This window comes from Salmo salar, chromosome 23 (genome assembly GCF_965601325.2).
Source record: "Salmo salar chromosome 23, fSalSal1, whole genome shotgun sequence".
NCBI lineage: Eukaryota > Metazoa > Chordata > Actinopteri > Salmoniformes > Salmonidae > Salmo > Salmo salar.
Window position 1 is genome coordinate 14641242 of NC_138313.1, and position 20102 is coordinate 14661343.

Here is a 20102-nt window from a genome sequence, read left to right on the forward strand (position 1 = left end):
ATAACTATTTGTTAAGCACTTTTGAAATGTACAGCGAGAGAATTCAGAACAAGGGCCATTCTTACCGTATTCTCCCTGTATACCAAGTCAGCACCGTAGAATAAATAAAGGGGGTACTGTCACGACTTCCACCGAAGTTGGTCCCTCTCCTTGTTCGGGCGGTGTTCGGCAGTCGACGTCACCAACCTTCTAGCCATCACTGATCGATTTTTCATTTCCCATTGGTTTTGTCTTGTCTTCCTTCACACCTGGTTCCAATCCCATCAATTACATGTTGTGTATTTAACCCTCTGTTTCCCCTCATGTCCTTGTCGGAGATTGTTTATTGTAAGTGTTTGGGTACATCTGTACTGGTGTGCGTCAGGTTATGTTAACCCATTGATTTTTATTATTATGTTTTCCGGTGGGTTTTTTGTAATAAACTGCGCCGTTGGAAACACAGTTATTTCTCTCCTGCGTCTGACTTCTCTGCCGCCAGTTAAACACCCCTTACAGGTACAGTTTAAGTCGGAAGTTTACATACACCTTAGCCAAATACATTTAAACTCAGTTTTTCACAATTCCTGTCATTTAATCCTAGTAAAAACTCCCTGTCTTAGGTCAGTTAGGATTACCACTTTATTTTAAGAATGTGAAATGTCAGAATAAAAGGAGAGAGAATGATTTATTTCAGCTTTAATTTCTTTCATCACATTCCCAGTGGGTCAGAAGTTTACATACACTCAATTAGTATTTGGAAGCATTGCCTTTAAATTGTTTAACTTGGGTCAAACGTTTCGGGTAGCCTTCCACAAGCTTCCCACAATAAGTTGGGTGAATTTTGGCCCATTCCTCCTGACAGAGCTGGTGTAATTGAGTCAGGTTTGTAGACCTCCTTGCTCGCACACGCTTTTTCAGTTCTGCCCACACATTTTCTATAGGATTGAGGTCAGGGCTTTGGAATGGCCACTCCAATACCTTAACTTTGTTGTCCTTAAGCCATTTTGCCACAACTTTGGAAGTATGCTTGGGGTCATTGTCTATTTAGAAGACCCATTTGCGACCAAGCTTTAACTTCCTGACTGATGTCTTGAGATGTTGCTTCAATATATCCACATCATTTTCCTCCCTCATGATGCCATCTATTCTGTGAAGTGCACCAGTCCCTCCTGCAGCAAAGCACCCCCACAACATGATGCTGCCACCCCCGTGACTCACGGTTGGGATGGTGTTCTTCGGCTTGCAAGCCTCCCCTTTTTCCTCCAAACATAACGATGGTCATTATGGCCAAACAGTTCTATTTTTGTTTCATCAGACAAGAGGACATTTCTCCCAAAAGTACAATCTTTGTCCCCATGTGCAGTTGCAAACCATAGTCTGACTTTTTTATGGTGATTTTGGAGCAGTGGCTTCTTCCTTGCTAAGTGGCCTTTCAGGTTATGTCGATATAGGACTCGTTTTAATGTGGATATAGATACTTTGGTACCTGTTTCCTCCAGCATCTTCACAAGGTCTTTTGCTGTTGTTCTGGGATAGATTTGCACTTTTCGCACCAAAGTACGTTCATCTCTTGGAGACAGAACACGTCTCCTTCCTGAGCGGTATGACGGCTGCGTGGTCCCATGGTGTTTATACTTGTGTACTATTGTTTGTACAGATGAATGTGGTACCTTCAGGCATTTGTAAATTGCTCCCAAGGATGAACCCGACTTGTGGAGGTCTACCATTTTTTTGTCTGATTTCTTTAGATTTTCCCATGATGTCAAGCAAAGAGGCACTGAGTTTGAAGGTAGGCTTGAAATACATCCACAGGTACACCTCCAATTGACTCAAATTATGTCAATTAGCCTATCAGAAGCTTCTAAAGCATGACATCATTTTCTGTTTAAAGGCACAGTCAACTTAGTGTATGAAAACTTCTGACCCACTGGAATTGTGATACAGTGAATTATAAGTGAAATATTGTCTGTGTCACGTCCTGACCAGCAGAGGGCGTAATTGTATTAGTTTTGGTCAGGACGTGGCAGAGTTTTTGTTTTTCTATGTTTCGTTAATTGAGGTTGGACTCCCAATTGAAGGCAGGTGTGTTGAGTTGCCTTTGATTGGGAGTCCTATATAGTAGTGTGTGCTTTTCTTTGGGGTTGTGGGTAATTGTTTCTGTTCAGGGTGTTATGCTGTCGGTACTGTTTGGCTGTCGGTACTGTTTGGCTGTCGGTACTGTTTGGCTGTCGGTACTGTTTGGCTGTCGGTTGTTTCTTGTTTTTGTAAATTGTATAGTGTTCGCTCTTTATTAAATGATGATGAACACTAACTCCGCTGCACCTTGGTCCATTCCTGAAGACAGCCCTTACAGTCTGTAAACAATTGTTGGAAAAATGACTTGTCATGCACAAAGTAGATGTCCTAACCGACTTGCCAAAACTATAGCTTGTTAACAAGAAATTTATGGAGTGGTTGAAAAACGAGTTTTAATAACTCCAACCTAAGTGTATGTAAACTTCCGACTTCAACTGTGTCCAAGTCCTGGGAAATGTTCATGTTACTTACAACCTCATGCTAATCACATTAGCCTTCATTTGCTTAACCATCCTGTGGGAAGGGACACCAATTTTGTTCTTCGAATCATAGTCGCACCTCATGTAGCCTAGCCCATAGGCTAAAATGTTTTCATAAGGTTTGTATCACAACTAAAGTGGCCAAATAACTTTTTAAAATGTAGCATATTATTCTGCTTTACAATGGGTGTAGTGTTTAACTGGCATACATAAGCAGCGCGTGAGTTTCAAGTTTGGGAGAGATCATTTTCACCATAGAAATGCACCTTTATAATAAAAGCATTACATGCATATTTGCATTTGCTTTCACTTTTGATAATGGTGTTTTCCGCTGATGGAACATTCACGCTTATAGCCTACTACCATGTGCGTATTGATGCGCTTACAATGTGAATAAGTTGTCTAATAGTATATCAACATTTTAAGCTAAACATTCTGATCTGTTGCGTCAGCCACATTGCGTAAAATAAGTATTTTGATGCTAGTGGTTGTATTCATTTGGGTTCTATCGCATCCCACTATTGTCCCAGACTATGTTTGGAATATTTATTTCTCGCACAGAATAGAATAGGTCGACCTTTGTACTCTGGGGGATAGTAGATTGACAAAGGCTATTGCTTTTGCTGTTCGTTAGGCCGACTCATCTTGTTGGCTGACGAAAAGTAAATGTGGACAGTTCTTCCAATATCTTTAATATGCACTTCGGAATTGGATAAGGCCACGTGCAGTTGCGTCCCGGATGTGTCTGTCACCACTTGTTGCATGTGAGAAAGACCCGATCATGTGATGGAGCATAGCACTCAGGGAGAAGGGCATGACCGCCACTGGCCGCAAAAGGTACAATTTTTGGGGTTTTAGGGTGCTTTACGACACGCAAAGGGAATGCCGCCGTGAAATTCTACGCATTATCAAGTGCTTGTCAAATTGTGAATGAGTGACTGATGTACATGTACAGCCTGCACAAAAAACAAAGCAGAGTTCATGACTTTCAAGCGACTTTTCTCAAATAATCATTAGTCACATCATGCAGCCTTACAATGTATTAAAAATCTAAACATATAGCCCAACATTTGTAGAACAACTAAAGTAACATTTAATAACTCTAAATTAAGCATATAGGAATACCTATTACTTTGTTTACCGCTCAACACAGAATAGCCGCATGGGCGCACACTCAAATATTTTAGATTTTTTTCAGCTTTGTTTAATTGTATTCTTCATACTATAAAATAATGCCTCGGAATTCTAAGCAAATCTTTTCTGCTAAATTAACTAGTGTAGCCCACAGCCATTTGGCATAGCCAGATCAGGACCTAACATAAGGACAACTCAAGAGTATGCTATTCTGTTGTTCTGAAATAGACTACATTTTCTGCATATCATGCTTCTTTAGACCTGTCTAAAATAAATAATGGATTTATTGTGAAGATGTAGGCTATATTACATGGATTTATTAGACTTTTTAATATGTAGATGTCCCAAATGTGTGGAAGCCAGGAGGTGCCAAATGTGTTTATGTTAATTAATGGTCAATTACCATGAGACCGACAGTTATTTGCTTGACTATCACCGGCTGACGAAATTTTGTGATCCCACAGCCCTATCTCTAAATGTCTTTGAGTGGCCCAGCCAGAGGCCGGACTTGAACCCGATCGAACATCTCTGGAGAGACCCATAATGGCCCATAATGACAAAGGATTTATTTTTATTTTTTTACATTTTTGCTATATAAAAAAAATTATGAAATATCACATTTACATAAGTATTCAGACCCTTTACTCAGTTCTTTGTTGAAGCACCTTTGGGAGCGATTCCAGCCTAGAGTCATCTTCGGTATGACGCTACAAGCTTGGCACACCTGTATTTGGGGAGTTTCTCCCATTTTTCTCTGTAGATCCTCTCAAACTGTCAGGTTGGATGAGGAGCATTGCTGCACAGCTATTTTCAGGTCTCTCCAGAGATGTTAGATCGGGTTCAAGTCCGGGCTCTGGCTGGGCCACTCAAGAACATTCAGGGACTTGCCCCGAAGCCACTCCTGCGCTGTCTTGACTGTGTGATTAGGGTCATTGTCCTGTTAGAAGGTGAACCTTCGCCCCAGTCTGAGGTCCTGAGCGCTCTGGATAAGGTTTTCATCAAGGCTCTCCCTGTACTATGCTCTGTTCATCTTTCCCTCGATTCTGACTAGTCTCCCAGTCCCTGGCTCTGAAAAACATCCCCACAGCATGATGCTGCCACCACCATGCTTCACCGTAGGGATGTTGTCAGGTATCATCAGACCAGAGAATCTTGTTTTTCATGGTCTGGGAGTCCTTTAGGTGCCTTTTGGCAAACTCCAAATGGGCTGTCATGTGCTTTTTACTGAGTGGCTTCCGTCTGGCCACTCTACCATAAAGGCCTGATTGGTGGAGTGCTGCTGAGATGGTTGTCCTTCTTGAAGGTTCTCCCATCTCCACAGACGAACTCTGGAGCTCTGTCAGAGTGACCATCGGGTTCTTGGTCACCTCCCTGACTAAGGCCCTTCTCCCCCGATTGCTCAGTTTGGCCGGGCGGCCAGCTCTAGGAAGAGTCTTGGTGGTTCCAAACTTGAGTGGGGCAGCCATCTTAGGCACCACATCGCAGTGCTTGAGGCATCACTACAGACCCGTGTTCGATCCCAGGCTATGTCATAGACGACCATGACTGGGAGACCCAAAGGGGCAGCGCACAATTGGCCCAGCGTCGTCCGAGTTAGTGGAGGGTTTGACCGGCCGGGATTTCCTTGTCCCATCATGACTCCTTGTGGCAGGCCGGGCGCCTGCAAGCTGACTTTGGTCGCCAGATAGACAGTGTTTCCTCTAACACAGTGCGGCTGGCTTCCGGGTTAAGCGAGCAGTGTGTTGAGAAGCAGTGCGGCTTGGCGGGGTCATGTTTCGGAGGACGTATGGCTCTCGACCTTCGCCTCTCCTGAGTCCGTAGAGGAGTTGCAGCGATGGGACAAGACTGTAACTGCAAATTGGATATCACAAAATTGGGGAGAAAAAGTGGTAAAAATTAAAAAATATAAAAAATAAAAACGAACATTTGATGGAGGCCACTGTGTTCTTGGGGACCTCCAATTCTACAATCATACAATCCGGTCTCAGAGCTCTACGGACAATTTCTTCGACCTCATGGTTTGGTTTTTGCTCTGACGTGCACTATGGGCTAACTAACTAACTATGGGCTGTTTACCTTTTTAACTAACTATTCATTGTATTTTCGCGCGTGAAGGTGCTGGAATTATTAGGGAATTAAGTCAAGGTCAGAAGCGTCAGGGTTTTCCAACCTTCTCCTCGCCCCCCCCCCCCCCCCCAGACATTCCCCCCAAAAATGTAACGCTAAACTGACACACCTGATTCAATAAGTCAACTAATCATCAAGCCTTTGACTAACTGAATCAGGTGTGGCAGTTTCTGTCCCCCTGTCTGTATGTCCCCTTTCTGTCTGTTCCCTCGTTTTGGTACTGTCGGGGAGGACGGGTGACCTCAGCCAAAAGAGAGAGAGAGAGAGAGGGGCGGAAAGGGAGGGCGGGGCGAGGTATTGATAGTGAGAATCAGTCATGTTTGTTTTGCATTGGTCACCATGGATTACCCCATTTGGAGTGACTGATAAGGCCTTCATTGTAAATACGAATTTGTTCTTAACTGACTTGCCTAGTTAAATTTTAAAAAGTCACAAAATAAGAAAGAAAAGGGTGGAAACTGAAACGGGACTGAGACAGAAACTCACCTGCCTGCTGTTGAAGAAGACAGGAATGTATCAGAGAGAACAAAAGTCACCTGGCTTAATATTGATGGGTTATTTCAAGGTGTGACTGGTAATGGTGTCTGTCTGCTCTGACTCTGCTTTGAAGTTGTGTATGTGTTAATCATTAAAGTCATCCTGAATTGTGGGTTCCCTGCTTGGACATCCTCTATCTTAGCAGGGCAGGTATGGCAGAGGGACCAAAGTCCAGCAGGTAGTAGCCTAGTGAAAATTAACTCACTCTTACTGACAATATCAATAGGCGAACTGACTTACGCAAAGTGGACAGGCCTGTATGTTCAGTCCCCACCCAGTTTTATGGCTCGGTAGAGCAGTGCATAGCCTATATTAAAGGACACACCAAATTACTTGGGCATGCGGCAAATTTCCAGGGCTTATTTGCAGTCCTCTGTTGAGGAAGGCATTACCTATTTGCTTTCTTTAAGTCTGTTTTGTTTCTCTTTCACTGGAACAGTGCATATCGAAGCTTTTCACACGCAGAGAAGCAGAACCGGTAAGTGACAAATATTAGTCATCCTAATCCCAAGCAACACTACAGTAGCATGATTTGTAGGCCTACACTTGTAGCCTACATGCATTTTGCTTTCAGCTGTTGAATATACAGTGCCTTCGGAAAGTATTCAGATCCCTTGACCTTTTCCACATTTTGTTAAGTTACAGCCTGATTATAAAATTGATTACGTTTAAAAAATAAATTAATAATCCTCAGCAATCTACACACAATACCCCATAATGATAAAGCGAAAACAGGTTGTTAGACATTCTTTGCAAATTTATAAAAAATGAAACACAGAAATACCGATGCATAAGTATTCAGACCCTTTGCTATGAGACTCGAAATTGAGCTCAGGTGCATTCTGTTTCCATTGATCACTCTTGTGAGGCTGTGTGCTGCCAGGACAACAACCTCTCCCTCAACGTGATCAAGACAAAGGAGATGATTGTGAAAAACAGGAAAAAGAGGACCGAGCACACCCCCATTCTCCCACGACGGGGCTGCAGTGGAGCAGGTTAAGAGCTTCAAGTTCCTTGGTGTCCACATAACCAACAAACTAACATGGTCCAAGCACACAAAACCTATTCCCCCTCAGGAGATGGGTCCTCAGATCCTCAAAAGGTTCTACAGCTGCACCATCGATAGCATCCTGACTGGTTGCATCACTGCCTGGTATGGCAACTGCTCGGCCTCCGACCGCAAGGCACTACAGAGGGTATTGCGAACGGCCCAGTACATCACTGGGGCCAAGCGTCCTGCCATCCAGGACCTCTATACCAGGCAGTGTCAGAGGAAGGCCCTAAAAATTGTCAAAGACTCCAGCCATCCTCGTCATAGACTGTTCTCTCTGCTACCACACGGCAAGCGGTACCGGAGCGCCAAGTCTAGGTTCAAGAGGCTTCTAAACAGCTTCAACCCCGAAGCCATAAGACTCCTGAACATCTAGTCAAATGACTAGACTATTTGCATTGCCCCCCCTCCCCTCTCCACACCACTGCCACTCTCTATTGTCATCTATGCATAGTCACTTTAATAACTCTACCTACATGTACATACTATCTCAACTAACCAGTGCCCCCACACATTGACTCCGGCACCCCCCTGTATATATTGTTATTTTTTACTGCTGCTCTTTAATTACTTGTTACTTTTATCTCTTATTGTTATCCATATTATTACTTTTTGAATCTGCACTGTTGGTTAGGGGCTCGTAAGTAAGCATTTCACAGTAAGGTCTACACCTGTTGTATCCTGTGCATGTGACTAATACCATTTGATTTGATTTGAGATGCTTCTACAACTTGATTGGAGTTCACCAGTGGTATATTCAATTGACTGGACATGATTTAGAAAGGCACACACCTGTAGCAATTGGTATGTGAGGGTGCAAGCACACTGGGTTAAAATGAACAATAACATTCTGCCTTAGAAGCTATTTATTTCTCTATTGTCAATGTCATTGAGTAGCCTATACAGTGCAGGCCCAAACTAGAGTGAATTGGATTGGAATTCATGCAGGATCAATGATAACTTTATTTCCAAAATGAAATAGATGGGGAGATGTGTGGAGTAGATTTTGGTCACTTAAGATGCTGCAAAACTTCATATTGTCACACCAAAATCAGTGTAGATCTGATGATCTGATTAGTCTGCATATGTCAAACAATACTGTAATCTCCTTTCTTCAGACAGATCAGTCATCAGCCATGGCTTCTCTCAGCAGCTCTAACACAGCCTTTGCCTTGGAGCTGTACCGCACTCTGGGTCAGACCAACACAGGGAATGTCTTCATCTCCCCCTTCAGTATCAGCTCAGCTCTGGCTATGGTCTACCTGGGAGCTAAAGGAGACACAGCTGCTCAGATGGCAAAGGTAACGTACACATACTCAGATACACAGACATGGACACACGCACGCATACACACAGATATGCACAGAGAGAGATAGACACACATACACACCCTTAAAGTAGGCTACATGTAACATAGATGGAAGACATGACTAACTCTGACTATTGCTACTCAACTTGTACTTTGGAACGTACCACAGCAGTATCTACGTCAGGGAAGACACTGTCCAGCTAGTTACCATGGAGAGGGCTATAAACCCTCAGGTTACTTTTTCCCAAATGGCACCCTATTCCCTATATAGTGCACTACTTTTGACCAGGGCCCATAGGGCTATAGGCAGGGAATAATAGGGTGCCATTTGGGACGCACACCCAGAGTCAGTCAGTGTCCAATCAAAGCTGTTCATTTACAGTAGCGTATTACACCATAACAATCTCTTTCTGTGTGAGATGTACACTGCACTTTATCTACACACAGTCCAAGCTTGATTTAGTCACCTTTATTAATTTCATCATCATCGCCCAAAGGGTTGCAAAGGGAGGGTATATTACCGATAACTTTCTAAGTTTACCAGTAAACTACCAGAATTTAGGAAACTTGGGTATGATTTAGACATTTTATAACGTAAAATATATAAAATAAGAGGATTTTAAAATGTTTAAAAAAAATTTACAAAGCTGTAAAATATTATTCTAAATATAACCCAGTTTAATAGCATTCATTCATATTTAATATGAGGAGTTCAGCAAGAAATATTTTATTATTTTTATACTCTTTTTTATTTTGCTATGTCAATATGTCTTTGTTGTAAATATTTTGGCACTTAACTGGTGTCAGTTGTGAAAAAAGTTGGAAGAGTTGAAAATGATTCCATTGTTAATTAGAATTAGTTTTTTTCATTAATTACGCTATTTTCTCATAGTTTATCCGTTAGAAACTCATGGACAATATGGACACAGATATAAAAATGAATATTTTGTACGAATATTTTTTTTTAAAGTTATTCAAGTATACAGTATTTACCAAAGTTACCATCAATTGCAATAGATTAACTGTAAATGACCAAAAATAACTGGTAACGTTGGTAAATTACCAGTTGTTTTGCAACCCTAACCACCATCATCATCACTTTAACCATCTTTCCTCTCTGAATTCTCCCCAGGTTCTGTCATTCAACTTGACTAAAGACGTCCACACAGATTTCCAGACACTCAATGGAGATATCAACTCTCCCTCTGCATCTTACATCATGAAACTGGCCAACCGTCTGTATGGAGAGAAGACCTGCAACTTCCTGACTGTGAGTTTCACTATAAACTATACTTTTCATGCAAGTAACAGCCACACTACCACTTTACAGTCTACTAATCTATACAGTCTTATCACATTTACGGATATGCTGAGGTAATAATTACATACCCGATGTTCTCTAGTAATACTAGTCCTGTGCAAATAGGGCTTTATTGAAACAGACAACAGACTGGCTGTGTTATTACTGACCCCAGAAGTTCTACTGTGTTTCCCTATATGCTTATTGAACTGTTCTCTCTCCTGTATGGGTTTTACTGTCCTCTATATGCTAATTGAACTGTTTCACTCTGCTGTAGGAGTTTTTAGAATCCACCCACAAGTTCTACCATGCAGACATGATGGCAGTAGATTTCCTCGGCGCAGCAGAGGAGACCAGAGGACAGATCAACGGCTGGGTGGAGCAGCAGACAGCGAGTATGATCATTCAACATATCAATCAATCATTCAGTTAATCAATCACATACAGTAACAAGTTTGGACACACCTACTCATTCCGGAGGTTATCTTTTTTAATCTGTTTTCTACATTGTAGAATAATAGTGAAGACGTCAAAACCATGAAATAACACATATGGAATCGTGTAGTAAGCAAAAAAGTGTTAAACAAATATTTTAGATTTCAGATTCTTCAAAGTAGCCACCGTTTGCCTTGATGGCAGCTTTGCACACTCTTGGCATTCTCTCAACCAGCTTCATGAGGTAGTCACCTGGAATGCATTTCAATTAACAGGAGTGTCTGGTTAAAAGTTCATTTGGAATTTATTTCCTTCTTAATGCGTTTGAGCCAATAAGTTGTGTTGTGACAAGGTAGGGGTGGTATACAGAAGATAGCCTTATTTGGTAAAAGACCAAGTCCATACAGTGCCTTGCAAAAGTATTTATCCTCCTTGGCGTTTTTCCTATTTTGTTGCATTACAACCTGTAATTGAAATTGATTTTTATTTGGATTTCATGTAATGGACATACACAAAATAGTCCAAATTGGTGAAGTGAAATGAAAATTTAAAAAAAAAACGTAAAAGTGGTGCGTGCATATGTATTCATCTCCTTTGCTATGAAGCCCCTAAATAAGATCTGGTTCAACCAATTACCTTCAGAAGTCACATAATTAGTTAAATAAAGTCCACCTGTCTGCAATCTAAGTGTCACATGATCTGTCACATGATCTCAGTATATATACACCGGGTTCTGAAAGACTCCAGAGTCTGCAACACCACTAAGCAAGGGGCACCACCAAGCAAGCGGCACCATGAAGACCAAGGAGCTCTCCAAACAGGTCAGGGACAAAGTTGTGGAGAAGTACAGATCAGGGTTGGGTTATAAAAAAATATCAGAAACTTTTAACATCCCACAGAGCACCATTAAATCCATTATTAAAATATTTAAAGAATATAGCACTACAACAAACCTGCCAAGAGAGGGCCGCCCACCAAAACTCACCGACCAGGCAAGGAGGGCATTAATCACAGAGGCAACAAAGAGACCAAAGATAACCCTGAAGGAGCTGCAAAGCTCCACTGCGGAGATTGGAGTATCTGTCCATAGGACTCCCCAAACATATGGAAGAAGGTACTATGGTCAGATGAGAAATCAATGTTGCTCTTTGGCCATCAAAAAAACGCTATGTCTGGCACAAACCCAACACCTCTCATTACCCCGAGAACACCATCCCCACAGTGAAGCATGGTGGTGGCAGCATCATGCTGTGGGGATGTTTTTCATCGGCAGGGACTGGGAAACTGGTCAGAATTGAAGGAATGAAGGATGGCGCTAAATACAGGGAAATTCTTGAGGGAAACCTGTTTCAGTCTTCCAGAGATTTGAGACTGGGACGGAGGTTCACCTTCCAGCAGGAAAATGACCCTAGGTATACTGCTAAAGAAACACTTGAGTGGTTTAAGGGGAAACATTTAAATGTATTGGAATGGCCTAGTCAAAGCCCAGACCTCAATCCAATTGAGAGTCTGTGGTATGACTTAAAGATTGCTGTACACCAGCGGAACACATCCAACTTGAAGGAGCTGGAGCAGTTTTGCCTTGAAGAATGGGCAAAAATCCCACTGGCTAGATGTGCCAAGCTTATAGACACATACCCCAAGAGACTTGCAGCTGTAATTGCTGCAAAAGATGCTGTACAAAGTATTGACTTTGGAGGGGTGAATAGCTATGCACACTCAAAATTTCAGTTTTTTTTCTTATTTCTTGTTTGTTTCACAATAAAACATATTTTGCATCTTTAAAGTGGTAGGCATGTTGTTTAAATCAAATGATACAAACCCCCCAGAAATCAATTTTAATTCCAGGTTGTAAGGCAACAATATAGGAAAAATGCCAAGGGGGTGAATACTTTCGCAAGCCACTGTATTATGGCAAGAACAGCTCAAATAAGCAAAGAGAAACGACAGTCCATCATTACTTTAAGACGTGAAGGTCAGTCAATCCGGAAAATGTCAAGAACTTTGAAAGTTTCTTCAAGTGCAGTCGTAAAAACCATCAAGCGCTATGATGAAACTAGCTCTCATGAGGACCGCCACAGGAAAGGAAGACCCAGAGTTACCTCTGCTGCAGAGAATAAGTTCATTAGAGTTAACTGCACCTCAAATGCTTCACAGAGTTCAAGTAACAGACATCTCAACATCAACTGTTCAGAGGAGACTGCGTGAATCAGGCCTTCATGGTCAAATTGCTGCAACAAAACCACTACTAAAGGACAGCAATAAGAAGAAGAGACTTGCTTCAAAGTCTCGGGCCTAATAACACCAGTGCCTGTAATCTGGTTCAGGTTATTAATCAACCTACCAAGATGTTTACAAACACTACAGGAACAAGATCATCCCCATGTATCTTATCACATTTTTACTAATACTGTAGAATTTTGTTCTAAAGCTGTGTCCGTACCCATTGGATGCAGTGATCACGATATAGTGGCTACATTCCGGTAAGCCAAAGTTTCAACAGCTGAGCCTAAAATAGTGTATAAGAGATCATGCATTTTGCAGCGATATGCCATCCCATCTGGTTTGCGCTTAGTGGGACTATCATTTGTTTTTCAAAAGGACAATGACTCAAAACACACCTCCAGGCTGTGTAAGGGCTATTTGACCAAGGAGAGTGATGGAGTGCTGCATCAGATGGCCTGGCCTCCACAATCACATGACCTCAACCCAATTGAGATGTTTTGGGATGAGTTGGACCGCAGAGTGAAGGAAAATCAGCCAACAAGTGCTCAGCATGTGTGGGAACTCCTTCAAGACTGTTGGAAAAGAATGCCAAGAGTGTGCAAAGCTGTCATCAAAGCAAAGGGTGGCTACTTTGACAAATATAAAATATAAAATATTTAGATTTGTTTAACACTTTTTTTGGTTAATACATGATTCTTTATGTGCTATTTCATAGTGTTGATGTCTTCACTATTACTCTACAATGTAGAAAATTTTAAAAATAAAGAAAAACCCTTGAATGAGTAGGTGTGTCACGATTGTTTGTAGAGAAGGACCAAGGCGCAGCATGAGTATTGTTCCATATCTTTATTATTATGTGAAACTTCACAAGACATACAAACTATAAACAAAATAACAAACCGTGACAACAGCGGTGCAACATGCACTAACTCAAAATAAGATCCCACAAACAACAGGTGGGAAAAAACTGCCTAAATATGATCCCCAATCAGAGACAACGATAGACAGCTGCCTCTGATTGGGAACCATATCAGGCCAACATAGAAATATAACATCTAGATTACCCACCCTAGTCACACCCTGACCTAACCAAAAATAGAGAATAAAAAGATCTCAAAGGTCAGGGTGTGACAAGGTGTGTCCAAACTTTGGACTGATACTGTATATTGTCCAAGTTGGGAAATTTGTAGTGCAATACAGGGAGGAAAGAACACAACATAAATACAACAGCATACACTAAACACACACGTTAGATTAGATTAAAGAACAGCAACCATTATTATTTGGCCCTGCTGGTCAAATAACACATGATAACATACATACACGTTATAGATATGTGGTAGTAGAGTAGGGGCCTGAGGGCACACACTTAATATGTTGTCAAATCTGTTATGAATGTAATGTTTTTAAAATGTATAACTGCCTTAATTTTGCTGGACCCCAGGAAGAGTGGGGATCCATAATAAATACAAATACAAATATATGAACATTTGAACATCTTGAAGAACAATCTAGCCTTAATGGCCATGGACAGCCAGAAGAGAACTGGCCACCCCCTCAAAGCATGGTTCCTCTCTGGGTTTCTTTCTAGGTTCCGCCTTTCTAGGCTGTTTTTCCTAGCCACCGTGCTTCTACATCTGCAGTGCTTGCTGTTTAGGGTGTTAGGCTGGGTTTCTGAATAAGCACTTTGTGACATCTGCTGATGTAAAATGTGCTTTATAAATACATTTGATTGATTGAACCATCAGATCTGTAACTAGGATCAGCTAACATGGAACTCAACATAAGATTAATAAATGTGTCTTTGCTTAAATTACATAATTATAACCATATGGTACTTCTTGTTTTAGAGTTGCTTTTGGTTTAGATTGTTTCATTTTGTGTGTGTACGTGCATGTGTGTTTGTGTTTACAGATAAAATCAAAGATCTGCTGAAGCCGGGGACAGTCAGTGTTATGACAAGGTTGGCTCTAGTCAACGCCATCTACTTCAAAGGAAACTGGCTGAATCGATTTGACCAAAAAGACACCAAAGAGATGCCCTTCAAACTAAACCAGGTCAATATTGTCAATAATATTTAGATAGATATCTATGCTCAGTAATTAAATAATGGAATTATAATATAATTATATACTACACTGCTAGAAGATATGATGAAAATGTATATTAAACCAAAAAGGATTCAAAAGCTCACTTTAAATGGGCCTTATTTTTAACAATGGTACAGGCAAAGATTTGACACATTTGTGTGTCATCCAAGAGACAAAACAAACCTTCAAGTTACACTGTATAGGCCTATTGTGAATTATATGGTGGTCAGATGAACTCATTCTCCTTGTCTGTTATATTCTGGGATTTTTTAGAATGAAAGCAAGCCAGTTCAAATGATGCACCAGATGAAAAAGTTCCCCTTTAACTACGTCCCAGACTATAACCTCCAGATCGTGGAGCTTCCGTATGTGGACGAGGAGCTCAGTATGTTTGTCCTGCTACCTGAGGAGGCCACTGATGGATCTGATCCTCTAGTGAAGGTATACACAACCTCCTGTAACCTTGTCACACTACTGAAGCAATCCTTACTAATGAGCCATGTTACAATTCCCACAAAGTGGGTTAACCCTATTGGCTCGTTGCGTAGGGAGTTTTGCCTTTCATGCCAGCAACCCGGGTTCGCTTCGCTGTCCCTTTGTTTGATACACTACAAAACCTCCTATAGTTAAAGTGATACTTCACCCAAATTACAAAATTACATTGGTTTCCTTACCCTGAAAACAGACTATGGACAAGGTACAGTGGTTCTTCTTTTGAAAGTTGTGTCATACTGCAGCACAGCTTGTGGGCTGCTGCAGAATTCTATGGCACGTTATTTAAGTGTTAGCCGTTGTTGCCATTAATTCTAGTTTGACCACCAGAGGGCATCTTTGAGAAGTTATGTTATTGAAATGACATGGAGCTGTAGACTTAAGAGTCCTTAAGAGCTGTTATAGCGTAACTTACTTATTGGCATACAGGCCTACTTCAATATACAGTATATGAATCATTCATTAATTCATTTGTGCGTGTCATCACACAGTATACAAGTCTTACATGTCTTTAAATACATTCAAGCATTTTAGTTATAAAATGAAATAACAAAGGGAGCCATGAATATTTAAACAATGAATAAACCTCAACATGTCGGCTAAAGCGATTGAATTCAGGAATGCATTTGCCAGTTTTTAATATTAAGAAAATATGGCGCTGTACAACGTGACCGGTCGGGAGTAGGCCTAGGCTACTAAGTGACTGCGAGTGAAGAGCAAAATAATCCTAACATTTCCCACCCTAATTGTAGGCTAACCAATACCCAAATGGAGATCAAATAAAAAAATAATATTTCATTGATTTATCAAGCCCAGTCCCCATGCTTGTCTTAGAGCAGCACAAAACAGTGCTGAAATAGTTGACCACACACGGGTAGGCTATTGCTTCAAATCCTATTATAACAATTGGATGACTTTGGGAGTTTTAGTAAGCAACAATTTGTTGCCTTCTTTAGCCTACTTTATTCCAATATTTCTGTTATTCAGTGATATTTATTCCCATAGTAATTTGTTTTGGATCCATCCAGATGTGGTTCGAAAACAGTGCATTTGGTGGGCTATGCAAAAGTATGGGAGAGGTGACATGCCTCGCAAACATACATTAATGCATTTAAAGTCCCTAAACTCGGCAAGTGTCTATTGTCCGTCTGATAGCCTATCAAGGGTGGAAGGCTTCTTTTGCATTCAAGAACTCCAGCACAAAGAGAAAGGACCCTTAAATAATTCAACAATGAATAAACCACAACATGTCATCTAAAGCGATTGAATTCACTAATGCATTTGACTGTTTTAATATTGGCCATCAACCAAAACACAGCATCTACGGTGGTAGAAATATGTTATTGAATTCATTTTTAGGCTAGTGTGCAGTATCTTTAAATACATTGGTCCCCCTACCCTCCTTTCCTATTGTCCTGCTAATGGACCATCCTCAGTGGATGGCTTCTTTTGTATTCCAATGTATTAAATACATTTTTTAATTAGGGTCATTTACCATTCTCATTCTCGGAGTGTAAACGTTGTTAACAACCTGCAATGTTTGAAAACATGTTTTCAAAATGCCTCCAACTGTAAACCAACTGTATTCTAAAAATAAAAACAGGATCTGCAGTGGTACAAATATATTATTGAATTGGATTTTAAAAAACTGTTTTAAAATGAATTTGTTTACTAGGCTACTGTGCAGTCTGACGAAACCAACAGGGCAATGAGAATAGACAACAGAAGCAGGAACAGCATAGGGCTGAGTGACTTACTCATTCCTGGCTTTTGTTCAAAATAAGTTATATTATTAAAACAGCGTCTGGTGCTCTCTAATGTGTGGATAGGCCACTGGGAGTAAACGGATACTGTACTGCACTCTGGTCAAAGAGTGATGACAGACACAGAAGACCAGTCTAGGAGTTTAATGATGAACCAGAGTATACATGTGGTCTGTGTACAGAGGGAAACAGGATGAAAGAAATAGAAAATTACTACAATGTAAATCCAATAAACAATATTACATTAAACACTAATATCAACAATCTATATACACAATTGACAATAAGAGAAAAATAGCACACCATAGTTCCTCTCAAGATAATTAACATTACAGTTACACCAACCGGTAGGCTAATCACACAATTGTACAAAATGGTAAGAGAACTGGTAAAGAAAGTTACATACACATTTATTGTATTTACATATAACAATAGCAACAGGAATATTATAAAAGTGAAATAAGTATTTGTTCTGACTTACATTTGGTCAAAAACGCACAAATATCCCTGCAAATGAAAATAGTCTGATCTCCACAAAAGCCAACCTAACTAAGAAATACATTCAGTCTGTTGCCATGGTGAATAATCCAATAATAATTAGTAGGACACATAAAAGGAAACTTCAAAGAGTTTACCGGAATCTCGAAATAAATATACTGGCAGATCAATAAAATGTCCTTGTAAATCTTATTACATTTAGAGGATTCTAAATTAATATCTAAGGGGCTTTTATACAATTTTAATGCAGGGTTAATAATAAATGTATATATTTGTAGGGGTTGATGCATTTTTTTGTTGGGGCAAATCTGGTTTTAGAGTACTTAAGCATCGAATACATTGTAAGTTTGCCCATTTTGGCCTTTAGGCTACACATTACAACAGGACTCAACTCTGACTGACCGCACTATCTATTGGTAGTCTAAACTGTGGCACAAATTTGGGGATTTTTCACACCTAGCCGAGCTATTAGAGTATCCTTTTGTGAAAAACAAGTGTTTGAAAACATGTTTTCAAAATTCCTCCAGCTGTTCATAACAACTGTAAATAAAAACAGCATCTACAGTGGTACAAATATATTATTGAATTCAATTTTTTTTTTTATGTTTTGAAATATATGTTTATTAAGCTACTGTGCAGTCTGACAAGTAAACATAGCCAACAGTACATAGTAAACATGGTAAAGTGCCTAATTCCTTACATAAGGGAGAGCAGGCCATGTCCAGACTTTCTCTGTGACCTTAAGTACTCATTAACTCTCTTTAATGCTTTTTCGGATTCCATCAGTTATGGACAGAAACTTCTGAGACACACCCGGAGGTTCACTGGTAAGCCACATTTGTCTCGGGATCCATCCCAGTTGGTATTCTGTGTCCACTCATGGTATCTCTCTTTGGTTACACATCCTTGGAATAGCAGAACAGCATAACGGTCCGGATGGCCCTTGCTTGTGCCTGGTGAGCAGTTCGTCAAGTTTTCTTGTCAGAAGAGGAATGGAAATGTCAGGGTGAACCGACGAACTGACAAACCCACCACGTATGTTGACTCTGCCTGTCGGAGGTTGGGTTCCAGAGCTCACAGGTGTGCCTGGCATGGATTGTGACTCCATCTCGTGCCTCGCCCTCTTCAACGCGTCATTCTCCACCTGACTCTCCGCCAATACCGCCTGGCTCTGGACCAATGTATCAGCTGTCGCCCGTATTTCTGCCCACAGAGAATGTTTCTCTTTCTGCTGGTCTGCCTTCAATGACTTAATCATTCTCTGACACAGACTGAAAATATTTCCATTAATTTACGAAAAGATAGTCAATTTGTGCAACAGTTTAGACTACCAATAGATCAGCGTCCTAACTCCCCCTTGTGATAGTGTGGCGCAATGACAGAATCTACCACTAATGGTCACGGCCTAAGCTCTAAACTTTTAAAGAAGAACCACTGTGACAGCAATCCATGCGTTGGTTTTGTTTCCCTGGCATGGCAAAATCCAATGCAAGTCATGGTACCTATATTAGCATTTTCCACGCATCATTTGCCACTAGGTGGTGGACTTGGCTCAGGCCCGGGTAGGCTGCTGAATATCACACTACTACAGTATCATCTGGCGTGTCAATGCTGCTACGCCTCTCTACACTGATTGGGTTTTAACTGTGTGTGTTTCACCTTCTTTATATACTGACTGGGTTTTAACTGTATGTACCATTTTAGCTGGAGAGAGAGCTGACCATGGAGAAACTGGACGAGTGGACCAGCAGGGACAACATGGACACGGGCACAGAGGTCATAGTTCACCTGCCCAAGTTTAAACTGGAGGAGGACTACGAGCTGAACGAGCCCCTGACCCAGCTGGGCATGAAGGACGTGTTTGAGGGGGGCAGGGCCGACCTGTCTGGGATGAACGGGGAGCTGGGGCTCTTCCTATCTACGGTGGCCCATAAGGCCTTTGTGGAGGTGAACGAGGAGGGGACGGAGGCTGCCGCCGCCACTGCTGGGATAATATCGTTCTGTATGATCCGAGAGGAACACTTCACAGCTGACCATCCCTTCCTCTTCTTCATCAGGCATAACAAGAGCAAAAGCATCCTCTTCCTCGGTAGATTCTCCTCTCCTCAGTAGAAGACTGGTTAAAAAAGCATAGAGAGGATTTCATTATATTTATAACATTTATTTGACAGGGACAAATGAACATCATTCAACATTTCTGTAAATGTGCCAGATTTAGCAAGCTAGCTAGTAGCTAGTTTCATCAGCCCTTGATTGAATCCGCAATAAAAATAAAATAAAATAAAGGAAAATGTCTACATTTGTCTGTTTGAAAAGTATCATTGTGTGCGATCTTGGTTCCCTTATACACTTATTTTGACAACAGAGCAATCTGGGATTCAAATAACAAGGGGGGAGGAGTAAACAGCTGAGAGTTGGGGCTGGAGAAATGTAGTAAAGTAGCCTTGCACAAGCCGATAGACTGCTCATAGGAGCAGGAGCTTATCTTCTGTTTCTGTAGCGTGAGTCAACTTGTATACCCCCTGGACGCTAGTCTATTGCAGGGACTTACCCCAATCTGTCTACTTTATGCTGAGTGCTAAGCAGATATGCACTGGGTACTATTT

General features: G+C 41.1%; 1 protein-coding gene across 2 annotated transcripts; it reads left to right on the forward strand.

Annotated features, from left to right (window-relative positions):
* Nucleotides 1–3139: 3139 nt before the first annotated feature.
* LOC106584200 (leukocyte elastase inhibitor) lies at nucleotides 3140–19795 on the forward strand. 2 transcript variants are annotated; one of them, XM_014169210.3, is made up of 8 exons: nucleotides 3140–3371; nucleotides 6772–6810; nucleotides 8502–8684; nucleotides 9825–9962; nucleotides 10270–10387; nucleotides 14568–14710; nucleotides 15017–15184; nucleotides 19201–19795. In XM_014169210.3, exons 1-8 carry the CDS (start codon nucleotides 3321–3323, stop codon nucleotides 19606–19608), a joined length of 1248 nt encoding a protein of 415 aa, XP_014024685.1. In that variant the 5' UTR covers nucleotides 3140–3320; the 3' UTR covers nucleotides 19609–19795. The 2 variants fall into 2 exon arrangements, with proteins under 2 accessions (XP_014024685.1, XP_082824048.1); XM_082967922.1 differs by lacking the exon at nucleotides 3140–3371 and having other exon boundaries at nucleotides 6790–6810; nucleotides 8506–8684.
* Nucleotides 19796–20102: the final 307 nt, after the last annotated feature.

Excerpts from the sequence above, each read along its gene's own strand:
- LOC106584200 (XM_014169210.3), top strand. The coding sequence starts at position 3,321 with ATGGAGCATAGCACTCAGGGAGAAGGGCATGACCGCCACTGGCCGCAA. Across the intron at positions 6,811-8,501 it reads CACGCAGAGAAGCAGAACCG|ACAGATCAGTCATCAGCCAT; the intron begins GTAAGTGACAAA and ends TCCTTTCTTCAG. Across the intron at positions 8,685-9,824 it reads CAGCTGCTCAGATGGCAAAG|GTTCTGTCATTCAACTTGAC; the intron begins GTAACGTACACA and ends AATTCTCCCCAG.